Below are 27,722 nucleotides of genomic sequence, written 5' to 3'. Positions count from 1 at the left end.
TTCCTAAGAGCAAATAAATCACCTTGAAAAATGTGATTATATATTTTCAATTATACAACAAGCAGAAGACTTCAAAGTGCATTTCTTTTCAAAGAGTATTTAGAAAATAGTAACCATATTTGTTAATGCAGAAATTATGAAACAGTAATCAACAAAGTGTAAATAATTTTATTTTGGAAAACACTTTCTGAGATAGAAAAGGAAACAAGCACAACCACGCAAAGGAGGAAAAAATGGACAATTTTCATTTGTCAGATATACTTGCTTATTCAAATTAAATTTTAATACTTTTTATACCTACTGTTCTCAACCAGAGGACACAACACTTTTATTTAAAAAAAATACCTAAAGCTTTCTATGACTGCGGTGATCTGCAAGCCGTAGATTTGTGATGGCAATATAGTAACTTTATTCAACACTGATAAATTTGTACTGACAGAAGTATTAACAGAATTATTTTCATATCCTCAACTAATGTTATGAATAAATATTACTCAATAGGATGACAGAAATTTTATTAAGTCATAAGTAACTTCCCAGGAATGTATTACAATGAGTAATTATATTAAGGATGGTTTAAATAAATGAAAAATAGATAGGTTTGCATTGACTTTAAAATAAGATAGAGGGAGTATTTATATTTCAAGTTCTGATCTGCTGCATGAGTATACGAACGAGTTTGCAAGTTTTTATCTGATTCAAATCTAATTTTACCACTAATTAGGCATGCATACTTCTTAAATCATCTCAGATTTTTTATAGAATTTGTAAAAAGTCTCAGTTTTTTTTTTTCCTTTCCAGGTTCCTTCCTTCTAGAAAGAAAGAAGAACTATGGAGGGCTACAGTGGAGTAGATTGTTTTGTGCATATTCTACTATATGATTTTATTATTTCGTGGTTTCTCAAAAGAACTAATGGCCAAATGTAACCGGTAGATAATTTCAGTTTCGACAATGAGATATTTTTAGACACTGCAGATTCTTTTTACAACATAGAACAAGCATAAAATCCAATATCAGTGAAGATGGCTAGAGGAGTTTGCATATTTTTGTCCTCAGCAAAAATGCTGATCAATTTATATAGCACATCTGTTTCTGGGGGGATGGGTGGGAAATCCTGTTGTCTTAGGATAATCTTGGACCAACCTTGTTAGAAATGTTATTTTCCAAGGCACTTCTGCTGTCTTTGACATTGATTGTTGTCTTTAGTAATCAACTGCAATTGAACAATTATGATTTATATCAGAGGTCTTGACAGCTTTAAGACTTGTGGACTTCAACTCCCCGAATTCCTCCTGGTCATGTTAGCTCAGGAATTCTGAGAGTTGAAGACTTCAACTTGCTGAGTTTGAAGACCCTTGATTTATATCTACAGTTCTGCTACACTGTTGCTTCTCACAAGTGGAGCAGCACCAGGGAGGAAAACTGCTGCAACCAATGAGGAAGAAGGTATGCAACAGGGTGTTAGAACAAAGGGGTGCTTTTTTTCCAGCTTTAATCTGGAGTTTTCAGATCCAGCACAAAAGACAGATACTTGATTAGCTATTGAACTAATCGCCTTAATGGGGAAAACTTAACATATACAAATAATAACTTTTCTATCTGTTTTATGAAAAAGAGAAGAAGCAAATAGCATGCAACAGACAGAGGGGTCTAGAAAACAGCACTATAGAAGAGATATGGATGCTACATCCAAGACTTAACTGGACTGCTTATTTGGGATTATTACTTCTCCCTGAGAAGATGCAGCCTCCAGCCTTCTCTGTGAATTGATATGCATCGAGTTTAATTCGTCATTTTTTTTCAGCATAAGAAGAGAGAGCGCCACTGAACTTCAACACCTGGACTTTTTTTCTTTAAAATAACGCACTGTAACTTTTATTACCTTTTTCCATCCCAAAGCTCCAAGATTTCCACTTCTGGTGTACCAAACAAAAAAAAAACAAAAAAAAAAACAAAAAACCAAATCTATGTTGATTTCTGAAAAAGATGAAATTTACTTCTAAATACTTTAAAAATAAGCAATGTCAACTTATTCCTGAAAGTAAGCTTTTAATTATATGGAATAAATTTTTTCTACTCACTTTTTAGTGAAGCAACAAAATTGCCTTTGGGCAAAAGAAAAGCTAAGAAATGAAAAATAAAATGTAGGCTATGAATATATAAAAATCTTCAACTCTGATGCTGCCGCTGGTACTTATTTTAATACTTTATACTTCATTATATTACTCTACAAACCCAGCTTTGTCATATTTAATATTGCTTTAAATAGTTTTCAAGACTTACTATGCTACAAAACATATTGCTCGCAACTGAAGCAGGATTCCCTATAATAAATTTATTTTCACTGTGAAACGAGGCTACTGTTAAGTATGAAATGGCATGGGGTCCTAGCACACGACTACGCTAATATTTCACTGCCATCAACAATGAGCGGAACCATTTTGTAATGCTTTTGGTGAATTATACCAACCAGTAACTTTAGAATTCCACAGAGATATGATACTCTGACCAAATACTATTCAAAATATAATTAAAAAAACATCTCTTTCCCTGCCAAAAGTACATTTACCACCTATACCCTAAAATTATACAATTGGGGTCAAAATTGTGCTCTGCTGATTTTATACACTGGCTCTAATAATTCCCAGTTATGTAAAAACAAAATGCCCATCTCATATTTTACTACAGAAAAGTGAAGCTTAGTACCATCACTGTGGCTATTCAGTTATGGAGTTAGAAAAGAATGTAGCTACCCAGTGGGTTATTTGCCCAGCATACCATATTCAGAAACTTAACTTATAGAATATTTGGTAAATGTCATGACAGTATGCACCGTATCTTAATTATATTAAATACTGCCTTATTGCTACATTTATTCTTTTATATAAAATGTGGTCAAAAAAGAAAAGAAAAAAATACTTTTCTTTCTAATAATTTGAATTTCAAAAGTTATCATTTAAAAAAGCCCCCAGAACAAAAAAAATTTTTTTCCCCACAATTCTATGCTGATATACAAATGTGCATTGGTCCTGTGAAAATAAATGCCTCAATCATAAAATAAGAACAATACAAAAGTTACACAACTTTGCATTCAAATACATACAGCTAAAAAGTAAACTCTCTTAAAAAGTCCTGAAATGTCTCGGTTGTAGAAAATACAGAGAGGAGAAATATTACAGGAGAAGGGATGTTTAGCCAGTGTCATGGAATGCATGCTCCAATCCCATAATTCAGCGGTGAGCAGTATATTTTGAAGACCAGTCAATCCTTCCATGGACTGGTTGAACAGGAGGTGGGGCCGGCAGCAACCCTGGTGTGCTTTTCATAGACATGTTAAATGATGGCCTCACAATATGAGGTCTGACAGTCTTCAAGGAACTGTATTCTACAAATGAAGAACAACATGAAAAAGAGAGCAAATCAAGGTGACAATCAGATGTGGAACTCAAAACATCCTATTTCAAATTAAAGCACTGGATTCAGAATTCTGTGAATGGAAGAAGACACGGTTGGGTCTTGGTTCATCCAAAATCTACTCGGATTTTGACACTGTCCTTCCCAAATAAAATATAATTGGGAGGGGTGATGTTCCATATCAGAAGAGGAAATGGTAGGAAAGAGCTCTTCTCCTAAGAACAATTTAATCAAAAAGGAAGCAAAATGCCGGGTGCCTTTCTAATTATAAAAACTACAAGAATTTGGTAGTGGTTCTATCTTATCTGCACGTATGTTGCATCTTGTGTGATTGGTGGGTGTTGGTAGCCCTGTAGGCATCCCATCACACAGGTGCTGGTCACAGAGGTGTTAGCCCTGTGAGGTAGTCCAGACAAGAGGCACAAGCAGTGGTCTCAGCACTATCTTTATTGTAATGTTACATTAAACAGAACCTTGCAATCTCTCGTTTTAGTCTCTGGAAAGGGTCCCTTCTGAAATGTTTCCCATGTTTTTTCCCCCCCCACTTGCAGACTGAGATGCCGGTTATCAGATTGAACTGTGGGTCTTCCTCCTGCCGCCTAAGGTCATTCCCACCTACCATCACAATAGGGCGGGAACCAACATGTCCATAAGATAGACTCATGGACAGACTCAGCTCAATAAACAACATGTCCATAAGATAGACTCATGGATAGACTCAGCTCAATAAATAATCACGGTCAATCACTTGCAAAATAAAATCTGCCATCCATCCCAGGACCAGAGCAGGCTTCCCTAAAAGGCAGCAGTTGGGCAATGAAACATCTACCACCCAAAAGCCAAGCTCAGAGAAATTCAACAGTGCAATAGCTGTGTTAAGTTTCCACATAGCTTAATCCATATATTTTTCTTCAAACTAAACTAAAATCTTTCCACTGAGTTTTTTTGACTTATTCTGTGCAGCTCTTAGAGGTGAGTTTTTAAAAAACAAAACACATTCCCTATACCTCTGCTTCAACAACACCCTGCCACTCCATCAAAATGACAATCTCTGGTTTACCTACAATAACTTATCAATAAAGGAGAGGTCTTTGCTGCTCTCTGAGCTTGGTTGATTCTTGCAGATATTTCATTATCCGAATTAGGTAACTTCATCAGTGCTAGGATCATCAGCTAGCACTGATGATGTTATCTAGTCCTTACCTAGTAATGAAATGTCTGCAAATAAACAACCAAGCTCAGAGAATGCCAATAACTTATTCTATTACTGGCATTCATAGTCATAAGGAGAGCTATAAAGCTATAGCTTTGTTAGCTTCTGAAGAGTTATCTGGGCATTGCCTAAGCAGTCTTCGCTACTATAAGAACTAGAAATGTTCTAAAAAGGAGAAAGAAAAACCAAGATGAATTCCCAAGTTCCAAGTATAGAAAAAGCACTGGTCATACTCAAGAGCACAGTTCTCTACTGAAGAAGAGAACATTTTCTGATTAGGGCAATGTTTTCTTGATTCTTGGTTTTCTTGTTTTGCTGCTTGCTTGTTTGTTGGGTATTAATCTCAGCTTATCTAAGTTTTAGTACAAAACATTCCAAAGAGACACTATGAAGGAGAAAACCAAGCCCCACCAAACAATGACAGGGCAAGCTCCATACTCATTAGTGCTGGTGATGTCACCTAGTTGGGTAATGAAAAACCTGCAGGCAAACAACCAAGCTCAGAGACCTCTTAGGACTTCAGCATTCAACCCCATGAACTACAGATACCCTCTTCTATTGAAAGAGAACATTATCATGTACAATAGTGCAAGGCATAATAGAGTATACAATATAAGTATCTACCATGTTTCTCATAAAATAAGGCCAGGTCTTTTATTTTTTTGAGCCCCCCAAAAATAGCTAGGCCGTCTTTTCAGGGGTGACTTAATTCCCCCCCTTGCATCCTCATCTAGAGTGCCCCGCAGGCAGCCTCGCCACCAGCCGCTCCTAACGGGTGATCATGGCGAAGCGCAGAGAGCTCCCTACTCCCACCAAACACCTTTGCTGCAGACCCAAGACCTTTAGCACCCGCCATTGTTGCTTTCCCTTCTGCCCATTCCGCCGCCATCTTTGGAGCTGCCGCTTCCGTGTTTGGAGTGCCGCTGCCATTTGGAGTGCCGCTGCCATTTGGAGCACCACCGCCACGTTTGGAGCTGCCGCTTCCGTGTCTGGAGTGCCGCTACCATTTGGAGTACTGCCGCCATTTGGAGCACCGCCGTCATGTTTGGAGCTGCCACTTCCGCATCTGGAGCTGCCGCCGTGTTTGGAGTGGCGGCGGCGCTCCAAATGGCGGTAGTGCTCCAAACAGCAGCAGTGCTCCAAACACGGAAGCGGCAGCTCCAAACACGGCGGCAGCTCCAAATGCAGACATGGCAACTCCAAACAGCGGCAGTGCTCCAAACAGTGGTGGGGTTCCAAACACGGAAGCGGCAGCTCCAAACGCGGCGGCAGCTCCAAATGCGGAAGCAGCAGCTTCAAACAGCAGCAGTGTTCCAAACAGCAGCAGTGTTCCAAACAGCGGCAGCGCTCCAAATGTGGAAACGGCAGCTCCAAACGCAGCGGCAGCTCCAAACACAGAAGCGGCAGCTCCAAACAGCAGCAGTGCTCCAAACAGCAGTGGTGCTCCAAACGTGGAAGTGGCAGCTCCAAACGCGGTGGCAGCAGCATGGGCAGAAGGGAAATCAACAGCGGCAGGCGCTGAAGGTCTTGGGTCTGCCGCAAAGGTGCTTGGCAGGAGTAGGGAGCTCTCCGCGCTCTGCCATGATCGCCCATTAGGAGCAGCTGGTGGCGAGGAATTGCTGCCGCGGGGTGCTCCTAACGGCAAGTCCCCCGCCCTTCCCCCCATTTTGCATGTTTTAAAATAGGCCTAAATTTGAGGGAAGGGGCTTAATTTCATTTTATGCCTAGAAAACATGCTGGGTCTTCCTATTGGGGGAGGTCGTATTGCTGGAGAAACACGGTATATTTCTTGTTGGTTTTGACTGTCTTAACACAGAAAGTCAAAAGTTTCCAAAAGAAAAGATCCTTTCAAAGCAGTTACTTATTAACATGAGGTTTGCCTGGCTGGTTGCCCCATTAACATTGAGTTGAAGCCCAAGAAACTGTGAACTGTGAAGACTTCCCAAATGAAAAGCCACACTTTCTAGAGCTGTGGCCTTTCTGTCATAGTGCATAACATCATTTCCAGAGGGAAACAGAGCTTACGAGAAGTTGAATCTGCAGGAGACGGATCAAGAATTGGTGCCAACTGCACTCTCTGGCCAGCAGAGCCAACTTCTTTTTTCAGAAAGGAAGGGACATAAGCACCCAGTAGGCCACTTGATCCTGTGCAATCTAAAATAAATTACAACAAAGGGGGATGCATCAATGCAGAAGGTCAAGATAAACATTCCTTAGTCACCATACACTACTTGCAATTGTCTCTTTAAAAGGAACATCAGTTAATGCCTAATCAAAATATGTTAGACACTGACATTTAATTAACATAACATCAAATGCAAACATTATTTCAATCAGCATAATAAGGCCTAATTTTATATATATTTTGAGCTATATTTTAAGGGTCTTGTCTTAATACCTTATGGGGAAAAAACCATGCCATCAATCTCTAAAAGGACACTATCCCCACTACTGTCAGTAAAAAGGATGCTTATTGGAAGCCATTCTCCTTGTAATAAACCCCAGCCCATATGAAAAAATGCCATAGAGGTAACTTCATTTCTCTAACAAGGTCACATAAAGCAGCAACCTGCATGAAATATAATACATTAGCAATGGGACAAGATTGTACTATAGCCAGCAGATTTTCTGCACTGACAATGAAAGGCATACTCTTAATTTAAAAAAGGAGTGGTTTTTGTCATCATAACCTTAAAAGCCCAATTCATCAGAAATCGAAGACTGTAATTCTATCCAGAATTATTAGGATAAAAGTACCCACTGAACTCAGTCAAACTATGAATGCTTTTAAGATCTTGGTTCAGGGATCTTTTAGAAGTATCCCATTCAGAAAACTGGTGATGGTGGGGATCAGAATCACTTCAGTAAATCCTTCAGAAGGTTTCAGTAATGCTTCTTACTGGTATTCATCCTGGTGATCCCGCCTGATGTTGCTGACGTCTTTCTAGGCAAACTAGAACTTGGCCATGGATTTGGTAGGGCAGAATCTTTGCTTGAGCTAGATACCAAATTATTTCTTGGGCTTATTCCTAAGGTTAAAACAAGACAGCTGTTAAAATGCCGCAATATATGACGATATATATTGATATATCTTTTTCTCTTCTATTTCTGTGCTATTGTAATTTCCAACTAACTTATTTGCAAATGTTATTGCTGATTGGCACCAGTTATTCTTTTTAGAGTAAGAATATTTTTAGAAGATTCTTTCTTCTTAGAAGGAATCCAGACCTTTGGACAGTTAATCAGTATTTGCCTTTAGAGAAAAGAAACAAGAGGTGATGGAATAATGAAGAAATGGCAAAGTGAGCTGCTCAGAGACAACATTGTGTCACTTTACCTAGTTAATTTACACAGCTGGAAGGTGCAAATATATTGTGAAAGCTGACTACCAATTAGTAGCAAAATCTTTCTGTTGCCATTCTTAGTTTTCAACCAGATGATGACTTCCCAATGTCCTCCTGAGCTTCAACACAAAATCACAAGATTGCATTCTGTCTAGTTCTGATAGATACACCATTTAGCTAGGATATTGCTTTGACTAAAAAGCCGTTTGATTGCAGTTTTTCACTATAGAGCAGGCGGTGGCAACTTTCCACAACTAGTACTGCAGCCTTATTTATTATTCTATTTTAAAAGGCGTTAGAGCCACAATGGAGGTAATTGTCTGATTAGAGGGGGAAATTCTTTTGCTTGGTTTTGGGTGTGTTAAAGCAACAAAAGTTGACATTGCTTTAAAATGCTTTTTACCAAAAACTGATGGGAAATTCAGTTTCTGTTCGCTATTTGCCAGCAAAATTTGGTGGTATATTTTCTGGGAATGACAGAAAGGCTGCCTGCCTCTTTTGCATGCTGTATTTGGACAATTTACAAAGGGGGAAAATAATTTGTGATGTACAGTATTTTAAGTTTTAGACAAGACCAATTTTTGTTGACACTCAACATACAGTTTGAGCAACTTGCTCCTTTGAAATCTGGCATAATTCACAGGATTTCTGTGAAAGTAAACCAGCTACTATAAAAAAATAGACTGAGCTCTTTGGGAGAAGGATGGCATAAGGCATAAGCAATTATATGGATCATAAACTGAATATAATTTAATCGGTGAAAAAATTTTCTGCAAAGCACACAGTAAAGATACTGTTTGCGCATGGAAGAGCAAATTTATAACCTTTTGAAAAGTATAGAATATCTGCTGCTATTTCGACACACGAGTAAAGGAAACAAAAGTAATTTTACAACAGTTTGAGGCTGTGAATTCATATGGTACTCCTCCCCCTCCCAATCTAAATGCCATTTCCTATGAAATATTACAGTAAAGATTATGGTTTGGGTTTGTTTGTTTTACTAACCAGGTAAATACCTAGAATGTTTCAAGTAATGTTGTTTGGCTGCAGAAACTTGGCATGTTGGCATGTCCTGTTGAAGATAGGAAGGTGCGCTGTTTCCTGTCCCTATGCAGGCTGAAGGTTTCAGATCCAAAATGCTTTCAAATCTGTAACCAAAAACAAATAACCCACTTCAGACGCTCACAATACACCCCTCTATATCAATTCACATGTTTGTTTGTTTTTCCTGACCAAAAGAAGTTGCAATTGAATCCTTCCAGGGCGGCTGTTGTGGGGAAAACAGAAGAAGGAAGGAGTATTGATATGTTTGCCACCTTGAGTTGCATATAAAATAAAAAGTGGGATAAAAATCTGAAACAAAATTATAAAGTTTCAGTGCAAATTCCAACACACGTTTTTCTGATGCTCAAATACCAAAAGTAACAACATGCTAAAATGATTAATTCAGGTCACACAGAAAAAGATACATAATGTTCATTTGCCCTGCTCCACCATATACTTGTTATGCAAGGTTACTTAAACAGGAGTCTCCAGTGAAGTAAATATACATGTAATACTATTAATAAATATACATGTAAACTAAGTTGTCTTTCTCTAAGAGTAAGCGCCATTAAACTAATTTGGATACATTTCTAAATAAATACATGACTGAATAGCTAGATAGTTATTGAACAGGCAGGTTTACCTTAATATCAAGAGATCTTTGCATGTTAACTGAGCAAAAACACATGATACACATATGCATATTTACACAGAATACTGAAAATGTGATTTTGTTCCATTCATCACTCTGTTGGAGTACAAACAAGCTGCATAAATAGTGCCAATACAATTTGTGCATTCATATTTCCTCAGAAAAAGGTATTACTAAGTTCAATTTTAATTGATCTTAAGTTAAGCAGAAATGGAATATAGCCTATCAACCAGAGAGGAGCTATACACAGCCTTCCAAGGATGACTGAACTTCTTATCAACTCGAGCCAACATGGCTAATAGTCCTCCATTATCGGAGAAGCCATATTTTGCCCATCCTTGTTTTTAAAATATCTCATTAGGATAGGAATGGCTGGCTGGGGAATTCTGGGAGTTGAAGTCCAAACATCTTAACATTAAACATTATGATATATATGGGAAATCAAAAGCTTACCTACAAAGAGCATCATCACTCTGCCCTTTGTTTTTAAAATCAGTTCTGCTGAGGGAAGACTTCCTATCACTCTCTTCCAAAGTATCCCACTCCACAGAACTTTTTAGTGTTCCAATAATGTGGCCCCATTTATGTCGGTTCTTTGGTTTGAGATCACAGTTGGCTTCTTCTGTGGCAATGGAGGTTCTCTATCAAAATAAAAATATACCAGAGTTTAAACTGCTTTGTAAATGAAAGGAAGTTGGGACTCACTCTCTGTGAGCATGTGATTGGCTTCCAGGTGTGATTTCCCATTCTCCTATAGCTGCTGGAATCTAATGCCATGGTCAGTTCCCTCTCCTGGTCTACTACCTTCTCAAAAATGAAGGTACTGCAATTATTGGAAAGCAATGATTCAGTCAAAATGCAATGTGCACACAGAACAAATGTGCATAATTGATTCCAATCACAGAAAGCTTCTCCAACAGAAAAAAAAAAGCTTAGCTAGATAGACCTGTTACAAAATAAAGTATCCCACGGATGTGAATTGCAAAGAATAGAACATCATTTGAAATTGCAACAATTGTTAATATTGGAGCAGATATGAAGCAGCATGAAAACAAAACTTATAAAAGAAGGTTAAAACAATAAAGTTGGGTACAAAAGCAACCACCACGAAAACTACATAAAATTATCTCACAGATCCTTTTATATTTCTCTTTTGAATGTTCTTATTTCTAGTGATATCTTTGTAGCGGTTTTGCAAATAAAGATGAAAAAGCCATGTCTATAGAAAAATCCTACTGGAAATAAAAAGGAAGACACAAAAGATAAACACAAAAATAGGTGTGTGACGTAGAAAATAAAGTGGGAAAGGAGGATGAGATGTAAGTCACAAAGATTCTGATTTGGTTTGAGGAGGCAAAGTACAATCTTGTCAGTGTTTCTAACATATTAATAGTTCTCTAGCTCCTGCGTGATGGAGAAGTAGAATTGTATTCAATCCTTCCTGGTTAGCATATATAAATAACAAGTGTATGAATACAAAATGAATGCTATGAATAGTGCAATCTGTACCACAGATAAAATTTTGGGAAGGGATCATAAAGTTTGGACATGCTCACAGTAAACCTGGATGCAGGGATGGTTTTTTAAATGTTTCCCCCATGTACTGGCACTAAGTAAATCTGAAAGGTTCAAAGAATGTGAGCTGAGAAGGGAAATACAGGTAGTCCTCGACTTACAACTGTAATTGAACACCCCAAATTTTGGTAGTTAACTTGTGATGGTTGTAAAGCGAATCACCACATAGCCAGGCCCAATTTTATGACTTTCATTGTAGTGGTCATTAAGCAAACCTATCGTTCACTATGAGGCAGTTTTTGATCTAAACTGAGGTAAGTGCTGGTTTCCAGAAAAAAACCCCATCATAAATCATGGTCATCTGACTGTGGGGTGCTGCAAACAGCTATGAATGGGGTCACTTGACCAGAGGGATGGGGGCGCAGATATCAGAACTTTAAATCCAGGTCATTGGTCCCTTTTGGGGGGAGGGGGGTTTCTGTTGTAACTTTGAACAGTTTCTAATCTATACATTCTTGGTGATTTATAGATCAGAAAGCAAACCAAGGCAATATAGTTTTAATTGTTGGAACATAGCCTCAATACAGGTAGTCCTCAATTTACAACAGTTCACTTAGTTGTTACGTTTGAAGTTACAATGGCACCGGAAAAACCTATGGCCCTTTTTCACACTTATGACCATTGCAGCATCCCCATGGTCATGTGATTTACATTCAGATGCTTGACAACTGACTCACATTTATGATGGTTGCAGTGTCCCGGGGTTACGTGATTGGTTACCTTTTGCAGCCTTCTGACAAGCAAAGGCAATGGGGAAACCAGCTTCATTTAACAACCGTGTTACTAATTGTACAACGGCAGGGATTCACTTATCAAATGTGGCAAGAAAAGTCGTAAAATGGGGCAAAACTCACTTAACAAATTACTCACTTAGCAACATAATTTTAGGGCTCAATTGTGGTCCTAAGTTAAGGACTACGTTTAGCTGCTTCACAGTTGTTTTCATCAAAATTAAGCATTCTCTGCTCATTTAAGGATTACACACATTATCTGACCAACTGAACTAAGCAGAAACTTAACTGTTTGTAGTTGGTGTAGCTCAGTAATCAACACCGATCAACATAGCAAAGTTCACTCTGCTTGATTTATAGTAATTCAACTCTAATGCACTACAGCTCATCTTCTGGTGGTACCCAAGACTGCTCTAGAATAGCTTCTGAGAGACTGCATACTGCCTGGTGATGGAGTGCTAGGTGTGGAAACAGCATGTCCCCCAAGGACAAAGGCAAACTCTTGGTGTGAAAGGAAACCTCCAAGTAAGCTCTTCTTTTGCCTCTACTCCCACAAAGCAACCTGATGAGGGGAGCTAGTCTGAGGGAAAGGAACAGAGTGAGAGAACAATTGCACCTGTTTTAACAATGCAAAGTGTTCAAAGCTTCTTACCTGTAGAGAAAGCTTGGTGTGAATTTCTGGGAAGACCACCTGGCTTGGCTTGGCTTCCTTTAAGTGGTCCCTCGCTGAGGAGTCTACTTTGTGTGGGTAGGTCAGGGATTGGGAGGAATGGCTCTGCGGACACGGTCTCAGTGAGAGGCCACTTTGTGCTGCTGGTGGGGGTGCTGCTGGTGGAACAGGCTTAAGGTGGCTTTGGCTTTTGTCAGGAAGGTCTCGCTGTTGCTTTCCCAGCTCCCGAATATACTGAGAAGGGCCCAGGGCTTGGCCAACTTGGAAGTAAGGATATCGAAGTGCCTAAAATCCAAGGGAAAAATTCATTATTCAGCGAAGAAGGCCAAGCAATCAAACAAAGGTAGGAATATGGGGATATTTTCAATAGCCAGAGCTGCATTTCCTGTAATTCTGAACATGGGAAGGAAAAGCTCAGGATATCCTAATACATGCAGGATTCAATTTCCAGAAGCTTTTCATTTTTACGTGATTTTAAAAAACAAAAAAACACCTTAAGTTTCTTTTGAATTTTTGACACGCTTTTGAACCGAGTTGACAAAAGAGTGTGATGCTCGGGAATAGGCATGAGTGAACTGTGGGACCTGCTTTAACTCAAATGGACATTTTCCTGTGATCCTGCAACCGCTTTGAAAGCCTAGGGAAAGGCTCATTTCAAACAGATACCGTTTGCGCAATTATTCTGAAAAGAAAAGGGAAAAAAGCTCCCAGTTTCAGATCTAAAGGGCAGGCAACACATCTTTCGAGAATGCCAATTGCTGAGGGAAAAATTAGCGGGAGGCTGCTCTTCATGTCCTGTCCTGCCTGTGGGCAGATGGCTAGCCTCTGTAGCAGAGGTGGGTATTCAGCAGGTTCTGACCAGTTCTGGAGAACCAGTAGCAGAAATTTTGAGTAGTTCGGAGAACCGGCAAATTCCACCTCTGACTGCAGATTCTACAGTATCCTTCCCCTGCCAGGCCCACCAAGCCACGCCCACAGAACTGGTAGTAAAAAAAAAAATGAATCCCACCACTGATCTGTAAGGAACCGAGTGCTCGGCCAGGGAGCAAACCTCATCATATGTTTTTACGAAATGAGATCCTGTGTTAATGTAACAACTGCATGAAGACCTGAAGAATATGTTGTAGCAGTAGCAGCAAGAGCACATATATTACAGAGCAGAGTTCTCCAACGTGTCCGGCTTTGTGGACCGGCAAAGAGGGAGAAGGGATGGTTCCACACGAGTGGTCAGCAAGTGTGCACATGTGCAGCTCCATTTGCACAAGCGGCGTGCACACGCCACTCACTTAAATGGGGTGCGCATGTACTTGCCCGCTGCTCGTGCAAGTGAGGATGCAGATGCACTTTTGCCAGCCATTTCCCAGGTCCGGTTGCAAATCCCTCACATCCCCACAGGTTGGGGAGCCCTGCGATATAGATTTGTGCCCACCCTGCATAGTAAGGACACTGATTTGGGGCTTGTAGCAAAAGGAATACAACAATGGTTAGAAGCAGTAACAGGCAAAACGGTTCTGCATATTCTCCTCTTTGATGGCTCCTTCAGTTTTGAGGGAGAAAATGTGTTATGCTATCAACAAATATTGTTTATAAAGAGCTGTTAATAAAAGAATATCAAACCTGACTGGCAGTTGGCCTCTTTTTGGGGTCCCATTGCAGCATGTCTCTCATGAGCTGGATGGCCTCACTGCTGGCATTAGGGATGAGAGTCTTTAGGTTATTTGGTACACACTGGGGCCACCGGAAATGCATGGTGCCTGCAAGCTGGTAGCCTTCAGGCCAATCGTTCTGAAAAGGATTCAAGAGGACTGATGTTAAAGAAACTTTTGTAATATTATTTGCAGCCTTACATGCATATTACAGGTAATCCTCAACATACGATGGCTGGACTTATTGGGATTGGAATTTTCATTGCTAAGTGATGTAGTTGTAAAAGAAGACTGCATCGCTTTAGCGATGGCAATTCCTGTAATCCTGGTTGATATTGTTAAACATATCTCACTGTTGTTTGGAGAGTCAACCTCCTGCTCGCTTTTCACAACCAAAGTCAGTGTGGCAAGCCAGCAGGAAATGGCAAGTCCCAGACTGGGAGACTGGTAAGTTGCTGCTGTTGGTTGGGGAAGGGAGTGAAGAGGTGTGCAGGAGATATGGTGAGAGGTGGGGAGGGTGTACAAGAGTTTGAGGGGTGCATGAGAGGTGCAGCATGGTGTGTGAGGGTGCAACACGGGTCAGAAAAGTGTAAGGCAGTAGACAAGAGGCACAGTGTGGATTAGGGATGATGCACAAGAGGAATGGCATGTGTTGGAGAGGGTGAGCAGTGGTGTAGCACAAGTCAGATGTGCAGGGGTGTGGTACAGGTTGAGGAGGGTATCTGGAGGCATTCATATGGCTGACATGGCATGGCATACAGGGGCTGAGAGATGATTTGCAAATAGGGAAGACTTGTGGCCTTCCCTGCTGGCTTCCCCATTGTCTTTCTAGGGAAGCCAGCAGTGAAGGTTGCAAAAGACAATCACATGGTCATGGGGTAAAAAACAGTTGCTAAGTGTCCAGATAATGATCATGTGACAGTGGGAGTGTTGGGATAGTTGGAACTCTGAAGACAGTTCATAGAAACCTGGCTTGAATTGAACATTTTAACATGCTGTTTCATTGTCACAACAGTTACAGATAATTATATTGAGTTATGCTTTTAAATCAACACAATCGTTTTGACAAATTCTCTTTAAATAATGTGTTATCTAAATATGCCACCTTAAAAAAATATCAGAACTAATTTTGGAAACAACTCTCAACAGTGTCGGCAGTACTATGAGAAATTAAAATGGCCGTCCACAGTTATGGTCAGTAACTAGTAGATTCTGCCAGGGCTTTGAAAGTAAGCAGCCCTGCCAGGGTATCTGATGCTGATGCCAAGCCTACAGAATGGGATCTAATGAAGTTGAAGGAGAAGAATAAAGGCACAATGAATTCACCCTAAGAGTGGGCCAATTATTGCAGTATGATCAACAGGACCTGTACTACAAACAAAAGCTATCTCATTTAGGCTTGATTGAACACATACTAAAGGAAAGACAGATGAGCAACCTGCAGTCATCCAAATTTTCTTGCCCTTCAGCTTTCATCTTCCCTAACTCTGGGATACATTATGTTGAGAATGTTTATGCTGATGAAAATTTGTTTGACTGACCACTCCAATAGACAATATCATATCAAATTATGCATACACAATATTGTACAAGTCTATGTATACCACGTGTATATATCACCTCATCCCTCTGTCATTTGAAATCCATTCTTGGCACAATTGAGTTTTCAAAGTGAGCACTATGTTAGATGAAGCAAGTTAGGTGAACCTTTGTAGTCATTCAAGTACACATACATGAAGAAAACATACACAGTGGTGAAAGAATATTATGTCTGGAATTTCTTGCTAGGAAACACTGAATAGCCCAGAAGTTACAGGGCGGAGTTACAGGAACTATAATGGAAAATAATCTTAAAAACAAACATTAGAATAATAAGTATTATTAGAATAAATATGAACAATCTAAGCGTATCTTCTTCCAAAGTGCTATGTCCTGCTGAACTCATTTGGTTTCAAGTAAATATACACATGATCAAGAGATATAATATATGCTATCTTGTGTTCTTCAAATAATGTGTCATTGTTTAGCTGTTGATAATATAAACCTGGGATCATTTTAATTGTCTATTTGATATCAACACAGCATAATGGGACCTGTAATGAACTGAGAGAAAGGCAAAGTCCATAGAAGCTATTCCTGCCTGTAATATTCCATGGGCAACAAAGGCCCGGATCTCATTTAGCTACCTTTTTTGGCGTTCCCAGCACTTGGCAAATTTTGAAAATAGTATCAATTTCACTGGTCCCGGGAAAGAGTGGCCTGAGCGTATAAACTTCTGCCGTGATGCAACCAACAGCCCAGATATCAATGGGAGAACTGTAGTTAGTGGACCTCAAGAGCACTTCAGGAGCTCTGTACCTGAAAGCCAAAAATAAGCAAAACACCAGTGTTTTTTTTTTAAAATGAACTATAGTAATTAAAGCAGCTGCTAATACATGACACAGACATTTTGAGTGTTCAGTTCTCACTTTACACTCACTACCCACCCCTTTCTCAGGGTAAGACTCTATAGTAAATACACTGAGCTGCAGCTTACATGTTCTATCAGGGGTCATGAGTCTCATTGGATGAGATGGCCTTTTAGGTATAGTGTGTTAAGCCATTCACTGGATTCAACCACATTTCTTATCTATCAAGTTGTTAATCAGGATTTATGGAAAGACTATTTTTGGTTCATGCGTTGTGCTAAGCCCAAACTGGTCAGATTGGATGATGGTTGTGCAATGTACCCAATGAACTAATTAGACTCAGTTTTATGATTCAGTCTGTGGTGTAAAACTAAACAACAGTTGTTTATTCAATAAACCACACTTAAGCAGAACACAACTTAAGACAATGAATGGACACACCCTCTGAAGTTGTATAACACAAAGTACTCATGAACCACTATGCATCTGCACTTGTTTAATCATCTCTAATTTTCATGTAGTCGTGGGGAAAATCTATGGGGTCTCTAGGAGTCAAACACAACTTGATGACACATATTAATTAATCAATTCCATGTAACCTGGCTGAAATAAAACTGGTAGCTTTCAACTTATAGCCAGTTGGTTACTGACTGTTCAAAGTTATGACAGACTTACGTGAGGCCTACTTACAACCCAAATTTGAAGTTCTAATTGTCACCCTTCCCCGGTCACATGGCCAAATTTCAGGGGCCTTGTAAGCCCTTACACTAAGTCAAGAAAAACTTGTTGCTGAAAAAATCTTCAAAATTTTCTCCATAAAGAGAAACGCTACTCCTATGTACAATTGCAAAATACTGTACGGTTATGCAAACTTGGGAAGTTCTGTCCAAACAAGCAATTCCATGAATAGAGGAGCTTCATCCATCATATCTGCTAGAGTGATTGACCTACTCTTTATTCATTTCAACACGTGCTGCGAAGATCCCTGCCAATAAAATTCCACCATGCTCTTTACGCAGATGCCAGTTTTATCCCAGATAAAATGGCAGCCGTTTCAAATTTACTATGGTTAAGCCAAGAACGTATGGGCAGAGCTCTCAAGAACAACTTAATGTCATGTGATTAGAGACACCGAGCTGATTTTGAATTAGTGAAGTCAAGGCATGGACATGTTTCTATTGGATCTACCTTTTCTCTTCATAGCCAACCAATTCAGCTGGGCCTCCTGATCCTCCATGTAATGAGAGCCTAGAGCAAGTTTCTTAACCTTGGCAACTTTAAGACATGGGGAATTCTGGGAGTTGAAGTCCATGCATCTTAAAGTTATGGCTGGGAAGCCCTGCACTAGAGAGATTGCTACAGAAAGGACTTCCCTTTTTTATCAGTCCTGTTGCATATGCTCAAAGCTGGATTCTACTTCATTATTTACCTAACAGATATAAAAAAGAAAATTCAACTAAAAGTGTCAATAATTATCACTAATAATCCAACTAATGACTCTAAGTATTTACCACCGTGTTGAAACATAGTCTGTGTAGGGAGGTCTGGATCTAATTTCACGTGCAAGTCCAAAATCTGCTATTTTCACAAGTTCTGGTCCCATGCAAAGGAGATTCTCAGGTTTTAAGTCCCTATGAAAAAAACCTGTGTGAAAAGACAAAACACCGGTTAGGCTTTTCTCTCATCCTTCTGCTTACTTTTCACCTTATAGACGCTTTTAAGAATTACAAGAATGAACTGTTCAGAAAACAAACATCAAAATTTAGCTTATGCAATACTTGATCACTGCTCTTCCTTTCATTTTAGGCTGAGAGGTTTTCAAATTAGAAAAAAATGTTATTTGGTTATGCTTTATGTCTGGAGGTGAAGATCAGAACAAATACCTTACTAAACAAAAGTAAACATGAAAAATAGTATTTCTGAATAGAAAGCAAAAATGGTTACATTGACTATAGCTAGATTCCATAAGGACAGCTGACTGCTGAAGAATTGATATTTTTGAATTGTGGTGCTGGAGAAGACTCTTGAGAGTCCCTTGGACTGCAAGGAGGCCAAATCAATCCATCAATCCTGAGGGACCTCAATCCTGGCTGTTCTTTAGAAGGACAGATACTGTTCCTAAAGGTCAAATATTTGGCCATCAATGAGAAGAGAGGACTCCTTTGAAAAAGATCCTGATGTTGGGGAAGATTGAAGGCAAAAGAAGAAGTCGGCAGCAGAGGATGAGATGCTTAGATAGTGTCATTGACGCAGAGGACATGAGATCAGGCAAACTCCGGGAGAGAATAGGGGACAGGGGGCCCTGGTGTGCTATGGTCCACGGGGTTGCAAAGAATCAGACACAACTTTGTAACTGAACAACAACAACAACAATCATAGACTGAAAGATTCCAGGGTTTTATGGATAAAATATTTAAAATTTGGAATGATACTAACATGATGTTACTATTGAAAAAATAATAGCAACACAACTTGCTGTATGTTCTCCCATTACAACATCCTGACTTAAAAATGAGAACACTGTTGGGATTATCAGCTCTTAATCTTTTTACATGATAGATCAGTTTGATAAAAGAACGGATGTAAATAACACATTTTGTACAGTGTAGCACTATGTCAGCTGACCTGAAATCAGTTCTGTTGATTTCTATGGGATTCAGAAGCCTCATTAAGAAGTAATTATTTATTCAACAACAGGGCTTTTCAGAAGACCTTGATGATAACATTGTTTAGTTCCCTGAACCCAAACAAGAAATATCTGCCCACATATATCTGAGATATTCCTTCTGTGTTATATATACAGACGCAGAGAATAATCTGATTTGTCATTTAAAGTTTACCGTGTTTATGTATGAATGCAAGGCCTTGAAGAATCTGATACATAATATTCCTGACAGTGGATTCTGGAAACAATTTGTTCCTGTAAAGCAGAAACAGAACTCAATGTTTATATTCACATATGAGGTTTCTTATCAGCAGTCGTTTCCAAAGTGACGATATAGTGGGAGGCTATAAATAGATCAGAACACAAGCCAATTAGCTCAGACATTCTGAAATGCTTTGGCTCTGAAGCAATTACTCTTCTATTTATTTACAGGTAATCCTCAATTTGGAACAATTTGCTTAGTGACCATTTGAAGTTATAACGGCACGGAAAACAAGTGATTTATTACCATTTTTCACAGTTATAACTGTTGTAGCATCCCCATGGTCACGTGATTTACATTCAGATGTTTGACAAATGGTTCACATTTATGACAGCTGCAATGTCCTGGGATCATGTGATCACCTTTTGAAACTTTCTGACAAGCAAAGTCAATGGGGAAGCCAGCTTCACCTAACAGCTGCGTTACTGACTTAACAACTGCAGTCATTCACTTCACCAAAGTGGCAAGGAAAGTCTTAAATGGGACAAAACTCACTTAACACATTTCTCAATTAGCAACATACATTTTGGCCTCAATTCTGGTTGTAAGTTGAGGACTACCTGTATTTAGGACACTCACATGTAGCTTTACTGTTATTGATGTCGTATAAGCAACTGAGAAAAAGATTCTCACAGTAACTCACTCAGCTCCAGAACAAGGATGGAAATGCCATGCTATTCAGAGTGTCAGCCTACTGGTTGAGCATTGGAATTGGCATGTGGTGAAGTTAAAGCAGAATCCATTGTTGCTGTATGCCCAATAAATAAATAAATAAATAAATATCCCTACTCTGGACTCCATGGATGATGGAAAACTGAAATGGCAGTTCAACTCAGCTGTTGTTATTTCTCAGAAATGCTAACTTAAAGTAAACCCTGAGAGTACCATTGTGCCTAAGCTACATGAAGTATCAAATCTATTGTGGTGGGTCAGTTAGCCAGATAATTAGCATTTTTGTCTATCTATTGTCTCCTTTCCAAGGACCTGGGATAGGAAAATATTATTAAAGGTATCATTGCAAGATGTCAGCTATTTCAAATAAAATTGCCTTTGCAACTGACTGGTGGTGATTTTTGTCAATGCCAATGATATTCAAGTGGTGCTCCAGATGTTTTGGGATTGAGGGGTGGAATGCTACCGGTTCACCCCAGTTCTATAGAACCAGTAGTTCTGAAGAGCAACGGACACCAAATCGGTTTGCTGCGATTACCTTTTGGTCATCTGTTTGGCTCATCCGCCCACCCGGCCTCTTGGCTGTCCTTTATTTCCCACTTTTTCAATCTCAGCTGCTTTGTGTGGCACAGCTGAGGTTGAAAAAGCAGGAAAGAAGAGGATTTTCAAACGTTGCGCACCCGTGCACAGCACTTGTCAGCTGTCCGGGAGGCACAGCTATGGTTTTTTTTGCAAATGTTGTACCATTTTTATTGTTTCAGAAATATTAACTTTTAGGATTTTAATGTTTTAATGCTGTAAACTACACAGAGTTGTTTTGATATGAGATGGGCAGCAAAGAAATTTAACAAATAAACAAGCAGTTTTCACTATGTAATTTTCCAGCAAGAAACATAGCTGAGTGGAAAGCTAAACTTCTCATTCCAGCATAATTTTAATTATTGACTCTATCTCCTAACCTAATGTGTTTTTGCTGATCCTTGAACTGGTTGTTTATTACATGCCTTCTGAGAGCTACAAATTATCATTCTTATCTTCCTTTGCCTAAGTGCAGAGAGCTATTGGGAGTTTTAGTTTAATAACATCTGGGAAGCCAGATGATCTTTCCCTCTTTCTTAGATTATGCCATTGAACTGTGTCTTGAGAAAAACAACATACCTTTCTTTCATTAACTGATAAAGGTTTTCTTTCATATACTCAAAAACAAAATACAGATTATCATTTTCTCTGATAACTTCTTTTAGTTTCACTACATTGGCATGGTTAAGTTTCTTCAAGGACTGGGGGAAAAAAAACAGAAAACAATTACAGACATTGTAACACAGCAGACTTCAAAATAAGTGACAATGAATCTTTGTTTCAGAAATGTAATTTAAGATGCTGCTAAACTTAAATATGGTCCCATTCAACAAACAAAACTTTTCAGACCAAGAAAGCCAATTTCTTTGCAGAGTTCTTCATGCAACGAAACACTACATCTAACCATCATCTTTTGATTAATATTCCTTCCATGCAGTATGAACACTGCAGTCTCAGGTGCTTTCTTCCACATCTTCTTATTATGCTTAAATAGATTCACCAATTAATGTTAATTTTTCAGAATAATTTTTCACAATTATTAGATGCTCATATGCCAGCTGCTGGGCAATGGATATGTCAGTCAGCTTCACAATAGTCTTAGGAGGCCTGTCAGTAGATTTCCTTTTTCATAGCTAGAGGACCAAGCATCTTACCAAACCTACCTCAGCTCATTCGTAAAACAGCTCTGATCTGAAGAGCAAAATAACTTCTAAGTAACACGAGGAAAAGTGATTTGAAACCCAATATAAACACATTTATAAATATGGATATGGTCACACTGGAGCTGAAAACCCTTATAGCTGTTTTGCAATAGTCCTATAGACCGAATTCCAAAGTCCTATTAATTCATGGTGCATGCATCTGTTGTGTATGTGGGTTTTTTGGCACTAATTTCCTGTTGCCTTACCTATCTACTTTTTAGCTTTCTTGCATCATTTACAAACACAAACAACATAGGTCTGTGTTACTTTCAGGAAAAAATGGTTTAGAAAAACAAAGTGTAGGTTACAGCACTACACAGCTGATTTAAACCTGAAACTCCTTCGGGGAGTTTAGAATCAGAAGGAAGTGTCAAGTACCTTGACTTCACGAAGATTCATGCATTCCTCCCAGGAATAAAATTTCCTCTTCATCCTGCAAAAGGAATAAGAACTCTATTATTGAGCACAATTTGTGTTCCAGTTTCATCGTGACATAAGACTGGAGAAATAAATTCAAAGCCACAACAACCAAAGATCTACAATCCCATTCTCTAACCTCGATGCTTTTTTTTTTTTGTTTCTCAAACATTTCTTTTCATTTTCTAACATGAAAAGAATTTTTAAAAGCAGATTTTCATGTGATATGAAAATCTAATTATGTAAGAGGGGAAACAGTCAAAAAGCCATTTTGTTTTCCCAAGTGGTTGAAAATCAGTCTCAAGGCTAGTACAATTGAAAATCTGAGTTTTTATTTAGTGGTTTCAAAATAAATGAAGTACTGATTTTTCCCAACTAAGGGATCAATTTTGCCTTGACAAGTTGAAGCGATATCCCTGTGTTAGAACAAGTTTGAACCACAGCAGAAGTGGTATTCTGCCGGCTTGGCCCGATTCTGCTGAGCCGGTAGCGGCGATGAGCCGCTCTGTTGTTGGGCCCACCCACCGCCTGGGCTCCCATACTCACCTTTATCCTCTACTTTTGCAGCGCAACTGCTTTGTGTGGCACAGCAGAGTGCTGCGCAGCAGCTGCTGAAGCAACCGGGAGAGTGCAGGCTTGCAGGAGGTGAGTTGGAACGCCTCTGCACCTGTTCAAGTGCACATTTAGCGCACACATGCAAAGTGCGCCCACCAAGCCATGCCCACAGAACCGATGGTAAAACTTTTTGAATCCCACCACTGAACCACAGTCTTCAAAAATACGAACATGTGTCATTATCTGATGCTCAAATGTGATATGCAGAGTTAAAAGGACAGCAATTCAGAAAGGCCGCTCACCTCTTAATGGCAATAAGCTCTCCTGATTCAATACTTCTTCCTAGGAGGACAGAGCCATATGTCCCATCTCCCAGCTGTTTGATAGTTGTGTATCGATTCATGATAGGGATCCTCCAGAAGGCAATCTCATTTCAGTCCTTGGCATTCTCTTTGCTGTGGATGAAGCATTTCCTCTCAGAGTGAAGCCAGTTTTTCTAATGGCAGCACAACCCCAAAGTATCCAGGATTTTGTGAATGTTGCCAAGTTCATATTTTCAGGGATTATCTTTTGGTCTGTGAAAATACAGAGAAATTGCCGTCACTTTGCATGCCTTACAGTATGAAAGCTCATTCGGTATTTTTCTTGATGGTTGGTTACCATCTGAATTCTTTAGAATCTGCTAAATAGAAGAAACAAGCTATAGCTGACCCTTGAATGTAGGGTAAAAGGCTCACACAGTCTAGTCTGATGTTCAGATCTTCCTAGCAGTAGACATATTCTTCTAGCTCTTCTCTAGAGTAGCAGTTTTCTATCTCTTCCACTTGTCTGTCAAAGAGTCTGGGCCTACCAACTATTTATTTGTTGAAGAGACTTATATGGGTCCCTGTCTTATATGCCTTGTATGGCCCACAGAAAAATCAATACAACAGAAAGAAAGCCTAACATCAAAATTATACCTCATGGCATCCCAAATGCAACATTTGTTGAGCTCCAATCTCATTGTGGGCCATGGCATTGAGGAAGAGGCAGCGCTTCACAGCCTACTGAAAGAACGGAGGCCTAGTCAGGAAGGAGACTAATTCCACAGGGCAGAGGCAGTTATAGAGAAGGGATACCTCCTAAGTACCTCTAGATCAGGGCTGTCAAACTCATGGCCCGTGGGCCGGATGCGTCATGCTCTGGCCATGCTCATGCCTGGTTTAGTGAAGGGGGGGAAAGTCCTGATACGTCATGTGACACTGCCGTGACAATGTGAGTTTGACACCCCTGCTCTAGATGACAACAGTTAAGAGAAGAGACTTGGAGTACACTCACCCTATCTGGTGTGGTGGGATGGACAAGACCTCAGGGAGAGGGAATCTACAAATAACCCTGTGCCATTCAAGGCTTCAGCTGATAACCAATGCTTTGAATTGCATCCAGAAAGAAATTAGAAGCCAGGGCAGTTTTCATTGCAGCAATATGATACAGGCAGCCGTTGACTTACAACCATTCGTTTAGTGACAATTCGAAGTTAAAATGGCACTGCACTGAAAAAAAGTGGCTTCTGACTGTTTTTTGGTTATGACAGTTGCAGTATCCCCATGATTATGTGATCACAATTTGGACACTTGGCAACAAGCATGCATTTATGATGGTTGCAGAGTCCCAGGATCATATGATCACCTTTTGCAACCTTCTGACAAGCAAAGTCAATGGGCAATCCAGATTCACTTAATAACCATATTACACAATCATATTACTAACTTAACAACTGCAATGATTCACTTAACAACTGTGGCAAGAAGATCATAAAATGGGGGCAAAATGCACTTAAGAAATATCTTGCTTAGCAATGGAAATTTTGGGCTCAATTGTGGTGGTTAGTTGAGACAAATAAACTATACAGACATAAAGACAAAAAGGCATTTTTTTCCAAGGAGAAATTATATATTTACATGCATTCCGGTATTTGTAAATTATGGTAAGTTTTTATTATATAAAACTACAAAAATACTTTGGACTATGATCTTGACCATTATAGGTGCAAAACACATACATAATTAATAAATCAGAAAATTGTGATAGTTCAAACAAGACTTGAGGTGTTTCACTAAATGGCCCAAATCAAAGAAACATCAAATCTCACCAAAATAAAAGTGGCAGGCATTGCATCTAATTTCTTCCACATTCCTTTACTGATTTCCAATTATGAAAGAAGTGGAATCCATTGAAAAGGGATAAATTTACATATACCCAAATCTTCTCCAGTTGGGAATCAGCAAAGAATCTGGGGTCTCTTAGAAATTTGGCAAATGCAAACCCTCTCAGTCCATCTTCTACAGAACCACCACTTCCTTTTTGACCTGATAACACCAGCCTTTCCTGACACTGGAAGAAACCAATCTCAGTGGCTGATAGTGGTTGGAGTTCTTTCTCAATCCCTGGAAGAAGAAATGGATGGTTTTCAAAAGCTATTCTAGGATTATGAAGCCACAAATTTGGGCCACAGCTCTAGGGGTTGTAGAAGCGTGACACAAGGATTGTTTAATATTCCAGTAATTGTTTTTAAATAATGCTTTTTAAAAGAATAGAAAATGTGGCAGATCAAATTGCTTAATAACCATTATCACAATATTCTTGGAATACTGCATTTATCATAAAAATATTTATATTTTGAAAATTCATCCAGTGATATATCTAGTCTGGTAACAAAAGAAGCATTTGTATTAACAGATCACTAGCAAATTAATATATTTAAAGATTGCAATTATTTAAAGGCATATCTTTAGAATCTTTCTAATCATAGAAATCTAATCCAAATTAGCCCAATTTTGCACATGAAAATCTTCAATTTAGCAAATAAATCCCCACTTTTAACTATTTATACACCCCATACACACACACAAAGTTTCCATTTCCAATTTATTAGTCAGGCCCAGAGACATAACTCAATAATTTTGAGCATAAACAAAGGCTGGATGATTAACTTGAGCTTCTGAAGCTGCAAATCTATCATATCTGGAGGATGATGTAAACAAGCTTACATCAGTGCTCCAGATGAAGTCTATTAGTTCTACAGCACATGCAATTTCCACATTTAGAAGGTTGCAACAGCTACAATTAAGGAATTCATCCTCAAGAAAGAAAGAAAATGTGAGCATCGGGGAACTAGAATCTCAAAGATTGTACAAACCGTGCTAAGAGATGCTGTGGATTCTTCCATCAGAGGGAAAACAAAGCTGAGAAGGATTCAGTGCATTTAGATGGGTAACGACAATATTTCCGCCCAAGAGAAAAATGCATACACAAAAGGAAAATACAGCCACATTGGAGAACAACCAGGAGCTTTCTCTGGTGAAAGCAACTCAGCAGCTCCCCCATATGGACTTTCATTAAATCTGCCTGGAGGTCGGTGTAATTTTTCCCCCCTTGAGAAGCAGTGAACCCAATTTAAGTTTGATCTAAAAATAAGGTCTGTGAAAATTCTCCACTTGTTTTCAAACAGGGGGTTTAATCTCCAGTATGTAAGTGGGAAAAGGACTCAGCACACATACACTGTATATTTATCAATGGGTTACTGTAGGTTCTGTAATGCAGATTTGAGCTCAACCCAGTTTTTAAATATAGATTTAAGCCATTCTTTACCCATATGCATTTTACCATTGCACAGATCAGGAATAAACTATATTCTGCGCTATGAACATTGATGTCACCAGCATTTTACAGAACTTTTTATAGGTTTAGCGATATGGGACAGATCACTACCTCAAACAGGGTAGGAACTGAAATCTAACAGAAAAAAGGCACCAAACAAGATTAGCTTCAAAAATAATGATGGGATAAAACTGCAGTCCACATACTAAATCTTAGCTTTAGTAAAGAATGGGGAAAATAAAACTTCGGTATGTACATCCTTATTCGGAAGTGTGCTTAGTAAATGCACTACATATACATTACACTATTCTGCTTTTTCTGCAAAAATTGTGACAGATCACACGATTATGTTGAGCAGGGGTGTCCAACCTTGGCCACTTTAAGACCTGTGGACTTCAATTCCCATAATTCCCTAGGCAGCATGGGGAATTCTGGGAATTGAAGTCCACAAGGCTTAAAGTGGCCAAGGTGGGACACCCCTGAGGTGAAATTCTGCTAGTGCAACCGAAAACCTGAAGAGTGGTATTTGAGGGAGTCCTGGGGCAATACAGAGAGTGCTTCCCTTATTTTCCTTTCTCATCTGGGAATTAAAAAGACAAAATACCAGATGTTTGTAACTGGGGCTGCCCTTCCATAGCTGCAACTGCAAGAAAAAAGCCATTCCCTAGTTCAAGGGTCTTCAAACTTGGCAAGTTTAAGTCTTGTGGACTTCAACTCCCAGAATTCCTGAGCTAAAGTGGCTGGAGGAGAAATTCTGGGAGTTGAAGTCCACAAGTCTTAAAGCTGTCAAGTTGCAAGACCACTGCCCTAGTTTCTAAGTCCGAAAGCCCTAAGCCAGCCAATCCCAGCGCCGACTGGTTTGCTCAGCTCCCAGAGTCCCTTGCGACGCTTACGTTTCCTAGCGCAAAATACGAAGGGAATGAGTCACAGGAACCGCGCGCAGCCTTCTGGGAAGCGCAGTCCACGTGAAAGTCTCAGCTCTTCTGTTTATGTTGGTCTAGGCGCATGCGCACTCCGTCGCTTCGCCTGCTCC

General features: G+C 39.4%; 1 protein-coding gene across 2 annotated transcripts; it reads right to left on the bottom strand.

The window, feature by feature from the left end:
- Window positions 1-148: 148 nt before the first annotated feature.
- CILK1 (ciliogenesis associated kinase 1) lies at window positions 149-27,722 on the bottom strand. Of its 2 annotated transcripts, none has more exons than XM_026665254.2 (14): window positions 27,583-27,722; window positions 23,353-23,625; window positions 22,457-22,511; window positions 21,456-21,577; window positions 19,539-19,618; window positions 18,210-18,342; window positions 16,477-16,648; window positions 14,262-14,429; window positions 12,627-12,929; window positions 10,122-10,309; window positions 8,978-9,120; window positions 7,529-7,657; window positions 6,654-6,782; window positions 149-3,386 (listed from the first exon to the last, which is right to left on the bottom strand). In XM_026665254.2, exons 2-14 carry the CDS (start codon window positions 23,451-23,453, stop codon window positions 3,232-3,234), a joined length of 1,878 nt encoding a protein of 625 aa, XP_026521039.2. In that variant the 5' UTR covers window positions 23,454-23,625; window positions 27,583-27,722; the 3' UTR covers window positions 149-3,231. The 2 variants fall into 2 exon arrangements, with proteins under 2 accessions (XP_026521039.2, XP_087801918.1); XM_087945792.1 differs by lacking the exon at window positions 27,583-27,722 and adding an exon at window positions 25,182-25,476.

Source organism: Notechis scutatus, chromosome 1, assembly GCF_049901735.1.
Source record: "Notechis scutatus isolate UNSWTSFEM ecotype Mainland chromosome 1, rNotScu1.2, whole genome shotgun sequence".
NCBI classification, from domain to species: Eukaryota; Metazoa; Chordata; class Lepidosauria; order Squamata; family Elapidae; genus Notechis; species Notechis scutatus.
This window is presented reverse-complemented; position numbering and strand designations above follow the sequence as displayed.